This window comes from Tachypleus tridentatus, chromosome 8, assembly GCF_004210375.1.
Source record: "Tachypleus tridentatus isolate NWPU-2018 chromosome 8, ASM421037v1, whole genome shotgun sequence".
In the NCBI taxonomy this organism is placed as follows: Eukaryota; Metazoa; Arthropoda; class Merostomata; order Xiphosura; family Limulidae; genus Tachypleus; species Tachypleus tridentatus.
Genome location: NC_134832.1, coordinates 156,510,448 through 156,528,067, shown reverse-complemented (window position 1 = coordinate 156,528,067; position 17,620 = coordinate 156,510,448). Strand labels below are relative to the sequence as shown.

Genomic DNA, 17,620 nt, shown 5'->3' with positions numbered 1-17,620 from the left:
ATTCTAGTCACCACTAAGTAATAAGATAAACTTATCTCCTGAAGTTGGTATTCTAATAACCACTAAGTAATAAGATAAACTTATCTTCTGAAGTTGGTATTCTAGTCACCATTATAGTGGTAAGGCACTATTTAGTAGCCTAGTAGAAAAATTATACTGGTATAAAGGGGTCTCAACCAACTTATCAAAACTAATTTGTATAATTCTCAACCACCACAAATTAAATCCATTGTAAGTACCAATTTTCAGACTCTAAACAAGCCTTTATATACAATAAGGCATTCATCTGCATAAAGTGGTTGGTTGGTTGATTTAATGTTTTATGGCACAAAGCAGCTAGGGCTGCTAGGCTATCTGCACCAAATGTCCGGTAAAAAGGTAAAAGTAAATTCAGCAAAACTCATAAAAGTAAATTAAGGTAAAACAAAACAAAGTTAAAAAATAAATAAATAGCATAAAACCAATGTTTACAGCTAGTCTGCAACATTAAGAGAAAAACTACAGTAATTCAAGTTGTAAAGGACTTTCTGTAGCGTGACTGTAATAATCATAACTCACCAGGAAGACTAACAGGTAAGTATAAACACCACAGCAAGTCACCTGAAGTTGGCCTTTCCAGTCCTGGTTTTGAGTTACTTAATGTTATGGCCAGTTTCTAATTTCAAATTGAACAAGATGAACTGTAATTTTTAAAAGGGAGCCACATTAAAAGAGGTGTAAAGTATATATTAAAAAACTAAAAACATTACCAAGGTGGACAGTGTCACAATCACCAATAACACTGTCTAACATTATGGTCAAACCTTGGAACAGAACACGTTTAAAATGGTGCTGTCATTGTGAATCGTAACGATGACAAGAAAGTAAAATGTGGCTAATTGTAATCTGAGTGTTACACATACCACACACTGGTGCATCAGTTCCAGATAAAAGAAAACAATGAGTTAAAAAACTGTGACCAATAGGTAGTCTAGTTAGAACAACTTCCTCTTTCCAATCCTTACGGTAGCAAGACGGCCAAAGTCCAACATAGGGTTTTATTTGGAAAAGCTTGTTTTCGCGTTGCTTACTCCAAGTCAACTGCCAGATGGCACGGAGCCAAGCCTTGAATACAGAACCATAGTCCATGTATGGGACAGGCACAGTAGTGGTAGTGCCAGAGCAGAATGACTTAGCTAGTGTCGACAAGCTCATTCCCACGAATACCAACATGGCCCGGTATCCAGACAAACTGGATAGAAGTAGATGTTAATGAGAAATGGGCCAGTCGGTTTTGAATATCAGCGAGAATAAGGTGTGAACCAACATGAAGCAATTCCAGGACCAGTAGAGAACTAAGAGAGTCAGTATAAATAGTGCAGTTTGAGTACTGCTTAACTTCTATGTGATCCAGGGCAAGAGAAATGGCATACATTTCAGCAGTGATCACAGAAGCTGTAGAGGGGATTCTGCTTGCAACCACCAAACCACAACAAACCATGGCAGGGCCCACACAGTCACTTGATTTTGAACCATCTGTATAAATAGGAATGTAAGGATGGTTTGAAAGATATTCAGCAAATAGCAGACAGTATTTCCAATTGGGAATATTCTTTTCTCAGATGACTTAAAGATAGGTCACAATTGGGGACTGTAAGAAACCATGGTGGGATGGGCTGACCAGTGAATACAGCAATGCTATCCAAGGACAGACCCAATTCATCCAACCTTGCCTGGATATGAAGGCAAAAAGGAACAATGGCAGACTGTCTGTTGTGAAAATGTATGGCCCATCAAGGAATGAAAACACAACCCCAGGTGGGATGCTTTGGTAAGAAACAAAGTTTCGAAGCATATAGTAAAGACAGTTGCAAACAGTAGAGCATAAAGTAGTTTCAACTTGGTTAAATTACCTTATTAACACCAACAAGTACTTACTGGAAACTTTCAGTAAAATTTCCTTAATTTTCACTTCATTATATTTACCACACAATATTTTAATAATTTTATTTAGTTTCTTTAATGAATTCATTAAATATTAATTTGTGCATCAACATTAATGGCATTGAAATTTATCACAAAGTTCACAAAATCTGAATAATTATGAAGTTTTGATGCTTATAACAGAAGAGTATGACACATTACTGTTAATAGAGTGTAAACCATATACTGGAAAAGAAAAATTATTTTCTTTTATTGAAAATATTCATACTGATATCATTATCACTTATTTTAATTTCTAGGTCTAAACAACGTGCTTCTACTGGATAAACTGTGTTAATAAAAATATTTATCTCAGGATTATTTGTATAATAATCATCTGCATACCTGTAAATTAAAGCAAAAATATCCAGGTTTATGCAATTTTCAATAAATTTATTCTCATAACAACAAAACTATAAATTTGTAATACAAGTAGAATGGTTAGCTCCCATTGAAATTCCTATTACTGGCTTAAATACTTGGTTACTGAAAAATATAATTATTAAAAATGCAGAAACTTAATATGTACTTTCCATGACAAGAAAACGTCTTGTGACATTTTATAAAAAACAGGATGCCACTTTTCATTACAGCCTAGAAGTGGATGTTAAATGACTTTGTTTTACAAGAAAGCAAAACATTTTCGCTTTACCATACCTCAATTATTTAAATTTTATGTTTGTAGGCTTTTACTGGCATAGAAATTATATATATGATTACTTGAGATATATAGTATAATAAAGTTATACAAAAGATATCTTATTTTTCAATAATTATTTCAAAATCATTTTTAAACCATTTTTCTATTTGTCTATAAATCATGCTTTTTCACTGCAGTACCCATCTAACTCCATGAAACATTTATATCTCTACCAACTGCAGGACTAAGATAAGCTCTTACTGTATAATAAGATAAAAAATTTACACAAGGTTTTCAATTATTATGAAATTTCCAACAACTTCCTTACAAGAGCCTTTTGTCTCTCTTACTACCAACTTGAAACACAGAGCACATGTTAAACCAGACAGTTCCTCCAGAATTACACTGAAAGTGCATCCAATATACAACAGATAATGAATTATCAGCATAATTAAGTGGTTTTAGTTTTGGTTTGTTTCAAAAAGACACTGGTCTGTCTGCTATTGAAATTTACAGTAACTTCCCCAAAACTAAAACCACTTTCTTATGCTTAAAAGTCATTGTTTATTAATTTACTGATATATTAGTAGAATGTGCTTCCATAAAAGTTTATTATTTTATGTCACAAAGTTTAAAAAAATTAATAACACTTAGCTTGTGATTACTTTTTCCTTATACTTTGCAAAATCAAAATGTAATAATAATTTGGCTCAAGAAATATATATGCAAAAACGACTCGTTTGGGTTGAGAAAATATTTTACGTAGAAGAGCAAACAACATTTCGACCTTCTTCGGTCATCGTCAGGTTCACCAAAGAAGGTCGAAACATTGTTCGCTCTTCTATGTAAAATATTTTCTCAATCCAAACGAGCCGTTTTTGCATATACATTTCTCTACAAGTGGGTTTTCTCGACATCACTGAATTTGGCTCAAGACTCTTTGATGTCACTATCAATGACCACCAGCCAGAAATGTATGCATATATGTTACAGTTATAGCCTTCATGTTTACTTTGCATAAACTAAAGCCATTAAAACATGTAGGATTTTGGTAAATTGCAATTTATTCCAAACTGTAAAGATTGCTGTTAATGTGTTCAAAGATTAATGAACCAAAACTTTCATTGAAAACTTGCTAATGAAGCCAATAATGACCACATGCCAAGAACACTTACTATTGCTGTGCTTAACAATAAATCCTATAATTTGTGTAAAAGGACATATACTATATATATTGACCTGTAATGAATGATAAACAGAAGTATTCTAACATAAAGATATTTGGCTTGGTTTAACCCTTAAACAGTGAGAACATTGTAGGTAGCAGCATCAATTGATGATGGCTAGTACTTTAAGTCATTTTGAATTAACCTTCTTACTGAATGCTGTTTGGACACTAATACAATGAAATCATCACTAAGGTGAAAGAAAAAACATATATAAAATACTCTTATTCTTAAAAAAAGTTCAATGTAACACATGATGAACTATCCTACATTTAATAACAATAATAAAAAAATGGAGATTACACACATTTTCTAATGTACATTTACCAAGACTAAGAACAGACTACTCCTGCCAGCAACACAGCTTAAGTGGAGAATTCATATATAAATCCCACTTCTTCCCAATAAAGATTCTCAATGTATGTTATGTCAAAGTATATTCCAGCCTAGTATTAAAGACAAACACAAGTATAGTCTCTGCCATTAAAATTGTTACCTTATTTGCATCTACAGGATTTTCACTCAGATGAACAACACATCCAGGGTGAGTTTTCTGAGATCTAAAAAACAAATAACATAACATCAAGTCATCTGTAGGCAAAAATATTTTAAACTTTCTAAAGCAAAATGTTTTTGTATTAAATGTGTGCATCAAAGAAACATAAAATGAGCACAAAATTAAGGTAATTTAATAATTTTTAGCCATCATAGCAGCTCATAGAATGGCTCTCAGTTCTTTTATTTCCAAATACAAAAACTGTTTAGTTCAATGACTATTTCTGGGTAAATTTAAGAATGAATTACATCTGCAGCAAGTTAACATTCTCCTTTGTTTGAATTCTTTATAACCTGATATCTTTCTTATCTGAAATTGAAAGAATAAAAATAGTATTTTTTCCAGATCCAAACTGCAGTTAAAATAACCAAGTTAGAAATAGTAATATAATCAAATTCTAATTCAGCTACAAATTACAAATTTGTGGAAAGTACACAGAAAAAGTAAACTATTTTACAGTTTCCTAAACATTTCTTACTAACTAAAGATGTAAAATGAATTATGCACCACAGATATGTACATTATTTTATGTCTTTTACACAAATACATAATTACAAATGGCACAAAACAAATAAAATACTATAATAATGTCAATATAGGACATGCAAATACAAAAAAAAACTCACAATAACTGTTACTGACAACAATAAACTAGTAAAATACTTCATAAAATTAATACTTAACAAAAATATTAATACAAATTTTAAATACTTAAATAGACATTAACTAAGACTTTCTGAAACTTACATTTGCCAATATGCATTTTTAAAGTTCATTTATATAAGAATCATGTAACTTACTGTTGTTTGTTGCTACAATAAATAAAAAGAAAAGAATACAAAATGTGCAAAAACAGATATTCACTGATCACATCTGATAAGTCAAAATATCTGATATTTCATGTGATATCTCGCAACATGCTTACACACACATATTTAGATCTTCAATGTAAGAAAGAAAAAAACAAATATTTCAAATTCAAGACTTGAACATGAGGTTTACAGTTGAAAATGTAACTTTAAACTTTTTTGCCTTCTGACATTTTTGCAAAAAAAAACAGTGAAATAACAAACAAGTATCTAGTCATTCCTGATGACGAGAAACCCACTTGAAGTAAAATATATCTCAGGGTGCTGGTATTGGTATTAACACTTTCACTAGTAGAGCAGAGGACAACTATTCGACCTTCTTAAGTCATCTTCAGGTTAACAAAGAGAGAGTTTGCAAATGGCCATTGCTGGGCAAAGTGTGTAAACTGGTATAGAATTGTAGGGGGCGTTGCAATTGGATGTTAGGTTATTAATCAGTACAGGTATAAAAGTGTTTCTTCATACTGGTTTAATTTTGGTTTTAGTTGTTGTATAAGTAGGGCTTATTTGATTTTGCATTTGTTTCTATTTGTTTTCCTACTTAGTGTCTGGGTGTTTTCTGTGGTTACGTTTTGTTTATTTGATTTGCAGTGTTACAAAATGTGTGGTTTTTTTGTGTTCTTTGATTCTGGTTTTCATTTTCTGGCTGTTTCTTCAATATAGAAGTCATGGCAGTTATTGCATTGCATTTTATAAATAATGTTGGTTTTATGTTTCTTAGTGTAGTTTTGTACCTGGTTTTTGAATAAATTTGTTAGCTTTTTCAACCATGTTAACTCTATACACCCCAGCACAAATTCACCTGTGAACAGGAAAAAAAAAACTAGTCAAATTGCATTTCTCAATCTCAAAACCACAAGAACTGATATACAATTCAAAACAGAAATACTGTATAGATATTCCCTGGGTCTCAGCACATGAAACAAAACAAAAAACTCAACATATTAAGAAACCAAGAAAACACAGCCACAAAACTATGTTCACCCAATAAAATTAACAATGAAATCAACAAAATAAGACAACTCTTCATCAATATCAACAAATTTCCACCAAAACCCATTGAAAGAATTATACACACACACCCAGATCAACTACAAAAAAAAAAAATGATAAAAAATACCAAGACACGACAAACTACAAAACCTTATACTGCTGCATAGCATATGTTCCAGACATAAGTGAAAAAATAACCAACATTTGGAAAAAAAATTAAAAAAACACAACATTCCAGTAAACACCAAATTTATTCAAAAACCAGGTGCAAAACTAAAGTCCATGCTATGTAAAACCTACACTGACAAACACAATTTATAAAATACACTACCACAACTGGCATGACTTCTATATTGGAGAAACGAGCAGAAAAATTGACATCATATTCAAAGAACCCAAAAAAATCACCTTCACACATTTTTGAACACTGCAAGTCAAATAACCACAACATAACCACAGAAAACACCCAGATATCTACTAAGGAAACAAATACAAATAAATGAAAGATCAAAGAAACCTACTCATAACAACTAAAATTAAAATTAAACCAATATAATGGAACACCTTTATACCTATAGTAATTAATAACCTAACATCAAACTGCAACACCCCCTACAATCCCGTACCTGTTTACACTCTTGTCCCTAAAACATGTTGCAAACTCTCTCTTTGTTAACCAGAAGATGACATGAGAAGGGTGAAACACTGTTTTCTGATTTATCACTAAAAGTGTTATTACCCATGCCAGCCATCCTGAGATATATAAGAATCTAGTCACATTAGTTTTATATCTAAACAGGCAAAGAAAAGAAGGATAGTAAATTTTATTGTGGTAGTACAATGTGTGGAAGGAGTTACAAAAATATTAAAATTTTTTCCTGTAACAAGAACCCTTTAGAGAAATAAAGAATGTAACATAAAACTGACATTCCTTATTTCTGAAGGAGAACACTGGAAAACAATAGTTTTACAATAACAATAATTTTGTGTTATTACAATGTTTAAATAAATTTTAAAGGAATGTAACACTGTATATAGCACAAAGGCAGAAAAAAAACAGGATTATAAAACCTTTATATCTGTATTTCAAGAATATGAGAAAATGGATACATATATAAGAACATTAAATTTTGTAAGTTCTTTCCATACAATTTTAGCCCAATGGTTAATTTGAGAGACAAACACCCATAAGTTGCTACATAACATTCATGTCTTTACAACATATAAAGATCAATTCTAACCCAGTAATTAAATTATTACTTGCCAAACATTACTATCTTTAGAAACTTACTTTTGAAGTGCCTCAAATCCTTAAAAATACTTGAAGTCTAACCAACCTGCCAACAATAATAGCAAGGTAATGCAATTAAATAATCATCCACAAGTCACTGAAAACTTACATTTTGATGGCTTTATTCCAATGTATGACATATCCAGAAAGAACAAACGATTCAACATTTAAGGTATACACATTTCCTCGTTCTGTACCGATGTACAACCATTTACTTTGAAATGGTAAATGACAGTATGTAATTCTAGCAAAAATAAAAACAAAATATTATAAATGGCTTTCTACCATGAAAATAATTTTCTCCTTGTTCCGTATTGATACACAATCACTTACTTTCATATGGTAACTGACAGTATGTAATTCTAGCAATAAAAATATTATAAATGGCTTTCTAACATGAAAATAATTTTCTCCTTGTTCCGTATTGATACACAATCACTTACTTTCATATGGTAACTGACAGTATGTAATTCTAGCAACAATAAAAATATTATAAATGGCTCTCTAATCTGAAAATAATATTTCCCTGAAACAGCTTATTTCATATCAAAATGGCCAAGTATTTGATACAAATTTTACCAAAGGTTATGTTATGATTAAATTATTTTCACAGAAGAAAAACAACTGAACATTTTTTACACATTGGTAACCTTTCTCTTTGAAACTTGAGTGAGTGAAGAATTTCTGGTCTTTTCTGTCGTAAGTTCCATAAGTGTAAAGTGTCATCAGAACACACACTGATCAAAGCACCCTAGGAAATAAAGGATTTTTAAAATACTATACTGCTCCTTCTTTCAGCACAAGCCTCACTTGCAACAGTAACAACACATATTTTATATTTTGATTTAAACTAAATCCCCTGACAACTCTGAGTTTAACCTTACTCTTTACTGTATGTCTTTCAGCACCAATAATTTCAAGCCTAACCCTCAAAGCTCTCTTGATTAGCCAAAAAACTCAGTAACTCATGATACAACAGAAGGTTTACCCTAAACAGAAATTTCTGAGAACCAACAAACTCTGATTTCACTCTCGCATTTATATCATGTAAAACTAAAAGAAAATGGAAAATTAAACAAACCATGTTTTCCCACTTTATACAGTTCATTTATCATAAGTAAATCACTTAAACATTAAAAGTACTTCCTGTACCAGCAATTTGCAACTGTATATGTAGTTTTGTTGTTTTCAAAATACAATCTTGATGCCTTTCTTCACAAAGAATATACACATTCATAGAAGTAATAGGTATAATTCTGTGCTGCATGTCTCATAATCAGTAAGTTTCATTGTCACTGAAACATTATAAATGTGTCTGCAAATATTAAAAGTATAATAACAGGAAACATAAAAACAATTATATGTGCAACTTCTGTTAAAAGCAAGTACTCACCAGTACTGAAATAAACTGTTGTGGCAGTGTATACCCTAAAATTACACAAAATCTAAAACCAACACAACAGATATAAATAATTTTGTCAATAGAACATTTGAGAAAAAAGATTTTTTTCAAAAGTATTATATACCTCATTGACAAGAAATACAATTTGAATGACTGCCAAGTCAACTAAGTGGTGGACATGGCACTCAACTCCTGGTTTTCCAAGTCTGATTGGTTAGAATTAAGCATGTGTATAACAATCCAACATCATCTAAATGTAAAACTGAAAATCAAACTTACAAGATATTTTTCACTTAAAGAGAAAAGTCTGGAAACATTCTGTAGTCTCAGTAGCATTACTGCTGCTATAAAATTTTCACATATAATTTGTAGGATAGTAAATACTAAAAAAATCTAGAAATAAATATACAAAATGAATGTAAAAACCTATTTCCATTTTGTAAATAATAATAAAAAAATATCTGATACATACAACATATCTGGCTACCACAGATGTATATCAAGAAACACTATAGCTTTCTATACATGTATACACGTGCAATACAGTGTGTATTTTGCAAAATTATATGTCAGAAACTTTTGTTACAAAACTCTTCACCTAAAACACAATGTAACATACACACAATTCCACAAAAATCAGGAACTTCCACTCCAGAAATCTCTCTTTAAAAACTATCTTCAATGTATTTAGAAATTATGCTATTAATTAGCCTTCAAGTATCATTTATAGAAGCAATAACTTGAAGATATCACTAATCTATGTAAAAAGAATATTTTGTTATACATCAGAGAGTAACTTGGATATGCCAGTGACCCACAACAAAAGGATATTTGTCATATATCAAGGAATAACCTGAACACATCACTGAACAACATCAAATGGATTTTTCTCCTATACAGCAAGGTATAACTTGGAGATATCACTGGCCCATGTGAAAAGGATATTTCTGCCATATATCAGGATATAACTTGGACATGCCAGTGATCCATGTATCAACCAGCCCACAGTAGGAGGAGAGCTCTCCACCATTCACCTCACACCCAGGAAACAGAAGGGAAGAAATACTTCCATTTTTAGAATCCAAGCCATCATGACCAACACCTGTACCCTGTGGGAACTGGCTTATGAATGACAGTAGGAAGGTAAAAATGCAACATAAAGGATTAACTCCAGTCCATAATCATATGGCGCTGGGAATGTATCATCCAGTCAGCAGTAAGAGGAGAGTCACAGTCCAGATATGAGGATTTATTCTGACTGGTCTAGATCCAGTTATCTATAAACCAGCATCCAAGTGTTGGTAGAAAGAATGGTTCTTAATGAAAGAGGTGAACTTCATATAGAAATGTGGAAGGAAAAAAACAATCCACCCTACATATTATCTGAAATCCTACAACAGATCTGCTGTAAGACAATAGTTACACCACATACACAGGCAGAACACCTTTGTCCTACTCTCCATTAAACATAACTGAGCACAATATGGTCCATAGCAGCTGGAAGAAGCTGATAAATGGCATCGACTGCCATATTTCAATAAAAAAAGAGGGGGGGCAGAGAATGCACTGGAAAGATTAGAGGAACACAGAGGAAGAGCAAAACCCTGTTTGGAAAAACAGACCATTCCCAATATACATAATCAAGAATGTGGCAGTGTTCCTTTCTGCTTTACTTGTGTTAGTCCAGAAGTGTATGGTCTGGGCCAAAAATATTTATGAAACAAAACTCCATAAGAATGAACCTAAGAGCAATCTTGTAGAACAACCCATCTCAGTTGCAAACAGTAATGATGTTAGTCTTCATACAGTACAGATTTAAGGTACTACTTGTCAGAGTTAGATCCTCCCAAACCAATTTGAGAAAACTCCTGAAAGAGGAAAATATGTACAAAAGAAGACACCTAACCATTCATAAATGAACATATGAGTGCCAGGAGGTAGATGATCTTCAACCAAAAAAGAAACTACCAGATAATAGAGATTGTGATACTACTGTATGAAAAGTGGTCCACATGCTCGCTTGTACAATTTTCCCCCACAGGAAAATGAAGACAACAATCAAAGACGTTGTGAGGAGACACAGAAAATTGACAGGAGTCAGCAGACAAAACAAAATGACCTACAAATAATTTTTTTTCTGAATAAACCAAGCAAGATGACAGGAGAAAAGTCACAGGAAACAAAATAATAATTGTGTATAAACAGTCTGAAACCGAAGAAAGCCTGCAATCACAAAAAAAAATAACAACCCTGACCAGAGACAAGAGTCAGTATAAGTACAGAAATATAACTGGGAAACCAATGAACAGTAAAGAGGAGTAAAAGCAACAGTATCTGCATGTGCAGTAAACATTATGGGAATGAAGGTACATAGGAGACAGTAAACATTACAGGGATGAAGGTACACAGGAGACAGTAAACATTACAGGGATGAAGGTACACAGGAGACAGTAAACATCACAGGGATGAAGGTACACAGGAGACAGTAAACATTACAGGGATGAAGGTACACAGGAGACAGTAAACATTACAGGGATGAAGGTACACAGGAGACAGTAAACATCACAGGGATGAAGGTACACAGGAGACAGTAAACATCACAGGGATGAAGGTACACAGGAGACAGTAAACATCACAGGGATGAAGGTACACAGGAGACAGTAAACATCACAGGGATGAAGGTACACAGGAGACAGTAAACATCACAGGGATGAAGGTACACAGGAGACAGTAAACATCACAGGGATGAAGGTACACAGGAGACAGTAAACATCACAGGGATGAAGGTACACAGGAGACAGTAAACATCCACAGGGATGAAGGTACACAGGAGACAGTAAACATCACAGGGATGAAGGTACACAGGAGACAGTAAACATCACAGGAATGAAGGTACACAGGAGACAGTAAACATTACAGGAATGAAGGTACACAGGAGACAGTAAACATTACAGGAATGAAGGTACACAGGAGACAGTAAACATTACAGGAATGAAGGTACACAGGAGACAGTAAACATTACAGGAATGAAGGTACACAGGAGACAGTAAACATTATAGGAATGAAGGTACACAAAAAACAGTAAACATTATAGGAATGAAGGTACACAAAAAACAGTAAACATTATAGGAATGAAGGTACACAAAAAACAGTAAACATTATAGGAATGAAGGTACACAAAAAACAGTAAACATTATAGGAATGAAGGTACACAAAAAACAGTAAACATTATGGGAATGACGGTACACAGGAGACAGTAAACATTATATGAATGAAGGTACACAGGAGACAGAAAACATTATGGGAATGAAGGTACACAGGAGACAGAAAACATTATGGGAATGAAGGTACACAGGAGACAGAAAACATTATGGGAATGAAGGTACACAGGAGACAGTAAACATTATGGGAATGAAGGTACCCAGGAGACAGTAAACATTATGGGAATGAAGGTACACAGGAGACAGTAAACATTATGGGAATGAAGGTACACAGGAGACTAAACATTATGGGAATGAAGCTACACAGGAGACAGTAAACATTATAGGAATGAAGGTACACAGGAGAGGTGTGAATGAAAGGTTAAAATAGGAAAACTATGCCTGTGAAAAGTGCACAGAAGTGCCAGGATTAAAACCCAAAAAGATATTGGTGGGTGACAAAGTAAACAATATGTATGCTAATGTGTGAGACTCAACCACAAACAGAGGATGCAGCATCCAGAACCTCAAACACCCTACAGCCACTCCAATGTCAAGTGAAGAGGAAAGGAACAAAAAGACCAGGACATACCTTTCTAATCTACACTAAACTTTTCACATTCAATGTAAGGTGAGAACTGAAGACTTCTGTGGACTTTAAGTGCCTTAGAAGTTCTGGACGATTTTTTGAACAACTTGATAAGTAATTCAAATTGTAAATAAACAGTTATATTTCATAATATAAAAGCATTTAAAAGCTTTGCAAGTTGACCACGAGATTTACCTCTGAGAAACAATTGTGCCTATTCTGAATCTGAAATTTAGTGTAGAAGGAGCTACCTATACCTATAAAACTGTTGGATGAAACAAAAAACTGCTATACTTGAAACAAGGTTTAAAATTCAAATGGCCTGGGCCCAGCATGGCCAAGTGTGTTAAGTCATTTGACTCATAATCCGAGGGTCACGGGTTCGAATCCCGGTCTCACCAAACACGCTCGCCCTCCCAGCCGTGGGGGTGTTATAATGTGATGGTCAATTCCACTATTTGTTGGTAAAAGAGTAGCCCAAGAGTTGGCAGTGGGTGGTGATGACTAGCTGCCTTCCCTCTAGTCTTACACTGCTAAATTAGGGACAGCTAGTGCAGATATCCTTCAAGTAGCTTTGCACAATATTCAAAAACAAAACATCAAATGACCTTTATTTGTTTAAAAATATCTTGTCAGTTTATGACAATAAAAATCCCTGAACCCATGCATGAAAAGCAAAATAGACAAAATGTTAGCAAAGAAATGTAAAAATTAACATAAAAAAAATTGAATTTTACTGACTATTAGAGAAAGCTGTGAAATGAAAAATATGTTACATTTCTTTTTTGGACAAACATAGTTGTGCTTAGGAATTTTAAATGCAACACAAGTTGGTGAATTGCCATCAATTCTAAACTATTATGCTATCATCAAAACCAGTGTTCCCTTGTCAAAGAACAAGATTTGGACATTAAAAAATCATGGATTTCCATCTTCAATATACAAGTAGGCTCACCAAGAAGAATTTCTCTCAATCACATCACATATAAACTTATATACTTACAATCTTCATATGGAATGTAAACAGTTTGTAAAATAGAACACAAAGTTAAAATAGTGAATTAAATCCTAAGAGACCTATCCATTATTGTTTAGAGGAAAAAAAACTGAAAGCTGTATAGTTTAAGAATAATTTGTTATTCACTCAATATACAGTGTTATACTGCAAGAACTAGTTGGCTTCATAATATTCTTAAACAGTAACACAGAAGGATACATTTTTAATGATCCAGTTCTTGTTCCAATAGCTAATATCCTCTGAATTGGATCAAAAGCTACAGCTGTTGGTTGGAATGGAAACCCATGTCGAACAGTCTACAAAAAAATAACGAAAGAAATGAACAGAAAACAAAACTGAGATTTGAGCAAGTGTACTTAATAATGTAACTATTTTTTAACAAATATTTTGTTGAATGATCAAAAATTTACATCCATACTGGTTGGTTGATTTAGTGTTTTATAGCACAAAATAGCTAGGCTAACTGTACCAAACATCCAGTAAAAAATTAAAAGTAAATTTAGTAAAATTTATAAAAGGAAATTAAGGTAAAACAAAACAAAGTTTGAAAAACATAAATAGCATAAAACCAAAGTTTACATCTAGTCTACAATGTTAAGAGAAAAACTACAGTAATTCAAGTTGTAAAGGACTTTCTGTAGCATAACTGTAATTACATAACTCACCAGGAATACTAACAGATAAGTACAAAAACCACCATCAGTCACCTGAAGTTGGCTTTTCCAGTCCTGGTTCTGAGTTATTTGACGTTATGGCCATTTTCAAAAAGGAGAGTAATAAAAAAGGTTTTTAAAGACTTGTAGCAAAATTATAACAATAACTCACCAGGATAACTAACAGGAAGTTCAAACAGCAACATTAGTCACCTGAACTTGGCCTTTCCACTCCTAGTTACGAGTTACTTAATGCTATGGCCAGTTTCTAATTTCAAAGAGAACTAGATGAACTGTTATTTTTAAAAAGGAACCACATTAAAAAAAGTAATGTATAAATTAAAACTTAAATTAAAAGATTAATGGGCTTTAAAAAACTAAAAACATTACCAAGGTGGACAGTGACACCATCACCAATAACACTGTCTAATGTTATGGCCAAACCTTGGGACAGAACATGTTGAAAATGGTGCCATAGTTGAGAGTTGTAATGATGAAAAGAAAGTAAAACATGGCTTATTGTGATTTGAGTGTTACACAAACTACACACTGGTGCATCAGATCCAGATAAATGAAAATGATGAGTTAAAAAACTGTGACCAATGCATAGTCTAGTTAGAACAACTTCCTCTTTCCGATCCTTGAAGTAGCAAGACGACAAAAGTCCAAATCAGGGTTTTATATGGAAAAGCTTGTTTTCTTGTTGCTTACTCCAAGTCGACTGCCAGCTGGCATGAAGCCAAGCCCTGAATACAGGACCATAGTCCATGTATGGGACAGGCACAGCAGTGATAGTGCCAGAGCAAATAGACGTAGCTGTGGTATCGATGAGCTCATTTCCGCAAATACCAACATGGCCCGGTATCCAGACAAATTGGATAAAAGTAGATGTTAAAGAGAAATGGGCCAGTCGGCTTTGAATATCAGCGTGAACAGGGTGAGAACCAACAAGAAGCAATCCCAGGGCCAGTAGAGAACTAAGCGAGTCAGTATAAATAGTGCAGTTTGAGTACTGCTTAGCTTCTATGTGATCCAGGGCAAGAGAAATGGCATACATTTCAGCAGTGAACACAGAAGCTGTAGGGGGATTCTGTTTGCAACCACCAAACCACAACAAACCATGGCAGGGCCCACACAGTCACTTGATTTTGAACCATCTGTATAAATAGGAATGTAAGGATGGTTTGAAAGATATTCAGCAAATAGCAGACAGTATTTCCAATTGGGAATATTCTTTTCTCAGATGACTTTGATAGGTCACAACTGGGGGCAATAAGAAACCATGGTGGGATGGGCTGACCAGGACACAGCAATGCTATCTGATCCAAGGACAAACCCAATTCATCCAACTGTGCCTGGATACAAAGTCCAAAAGGAGCAATGGCAGACTGTCTGTTCTGAAAAAGTATGGCCTGTTGAGGAAGGAAAACACAACCCCAGGTGGGATGCTTTGGTAAGGAATGAAGTTTTGAAGCATACAGTAAAGACAGTTGCAAATGGCAGAGATGCAAAGAAGGTTCATGAGACTATGTATAAGCTCTGAACTGGGGAAGTGTGGAAAGCCCCCGTGCAGAGCTGAAGTCCTTGATGATAAATAGGCTCTAGCATCTTTAAGGCCAATGCTCTGGCAGAGCCATAGACCAGTAATCCATAGTCGAGTTTCAATTGAATAAGAGCATAATATATCTTTAGCACAGTACGTTGATCCACACCCCAAGTGGTGAAAGAGAGGGCACGGAGGATGTTCAGTGCTCTTATACATTTGACTCATAGCTGCTTGATGTGTGGTATAAAGGACAGCTTATGGTCAAAGATAAGTCCCAAAAACTTAGTCTCAGGGACCACAAGCAGCACAACTTCACCGATACAGAGTTCAGGATCAGGGTGAATAACTCATTGGCAGCAAAAGTGCATCAAATGGTTTTAGAGAGTTAGAAATTAAAGCCATCTGCTGTAGCCCACTTCAGTACACAATTGAGGGCAGTATATAGCTGCCGATCAATACAACTCATATTCAACAACTGTTTGCAATAGTGAGAGGGAGTTGTTCAGTGAAGGCATTAATTTTTATTCTGAAAAGTGTGACACTCAGAACACAGCCCTGAGGGACTCCAAGTTCCTGTAAAAAAGAACAGGAAAGTGTCAAACCCACATGAACTTGGAATTTCCTGTCCATTAAAAATTTTTAAATTTCCTGTCCATTAAATTTTGTAATAAAATGGGCAAATCAGTAACCCATATATATGGAGGTCTCACAAAATGTCATACCTCCATGTTGTATCATAACCCTTCTTAATGTGAAAGACTACTGACACAAGATGTTGTCGTTTGAGAAAGGCTTCTCTGATTGATGTTTCAAGTCGAATCAGGTGGTCCATGATGAAGGGCTGTCATCGAAACTCACACTAGGTGGGCAAGAGGAGGTTGTTTGATTCAAAGAACCAAACAAGATAAGCATTAACCATCCAGTCTAAGGTCTTACAGAGACAGCTTGTCAAAGCAACTGGATGGTAGTTTGAAGAAATCTTGGGATCCTTCCCAAGCTTAGAGAAAGGTAGGACAATAGCCTGGTTCCAGGCATCAGGAAACCGTTCTCCTGCCAGATGCAGTTAAAAACAATCAGAAGAATATCAAGAAAAGCAGGAGATGGATGGTGCACCATGTTATAGTGTATATCATCAGGCTAAGCTGATGTACTGCCAGACCGATAAAGGGCCAGTTTCAGTTCCACCAGTGTAGAGGGATGATTATTGTCATGTGGACAATCAGCTCGAAACAGAAGCGTAGCCAGAAATGGCCATTGGGAGGAGAGTTTAGTTTAAGTGCTTGATGCAAGCACCACAGGCGTGAAACCATGCTAGAGGGGTCCAGGGGAAATACCACCGGGAAATTTTTTAATGAAAACATAAAAGAAAAGCCTGAATTATGCATTCTGAGACCACCATTTTGGCAAATTTCAGAATGGCACACAGATGTTTGTCTTATTTTTTAATCATAAGTATATAGGCCTATATATATAATATATAACTTAAAGTTATCAGGCCCAGCAAATTAGGCCTACAGTCCTGTCATCAACATATAAAATATAGAGTCACTCAGGAGAGTGCACAATATATGTACAGTGTGTATAATCTGTATTCAAATATCATGGACAGTGCATGTTCAGATTCCCTTGATTTCAAAAATTAACTTCACAAATAAACAGTGGGTGGCACTGTGGC

At 34.2% G+C, this 17,620-nt stretch overlaps 1 protein-coding gene across 5 annotated transcripts in view; it reads right to left on the bottom strand.

Annotated features, from left to right (window-relative positions):
• Nucleotides 1-17,620, bottom strand: part of LOC143223796 (syntaxin-binding protein 5-like) — a 130,026-nt gene that overhangs the window by 96,985 nt on the left and 15,421 nt on the right. For 3 of the 5 annotated variants that reach the window (XM_076452235.1, XM_076452232.1, XM_076452230.1), the window contains exons 2-6: nucleotides 13,945-14,042; nucleotides 9,064-9,145; nucleotides 8,188-8,288; nucleotides 7,647-7,781; nucleotides 4,325-4,388 (exon numbers count right to left, since the gene is read on the bottom strand). In XM_076452235.1, coding sequence (XP_076308350.1) covers nucleotides 4,325-4,388; nucleotides 7,647-7,781; nucleotides 8,188-8,288; nucleotides 9,064-9,145; nucleotides 13,945-14,042 — 480 coding nt within the window. Of the gene's footprint in view, nucleotides 1-4,324; nucleotides 4,389-7,646; nucleotides 7,782-8,176; nucleotides 8,289-9,063; nucleotides 13,215-13,944; nucleotides 14,043-17,620 lie in introns of those variants that run through there. The other 2 variants (XM_076452233.1, XM_076452234.1) reach the window with 2 other exon arrangements.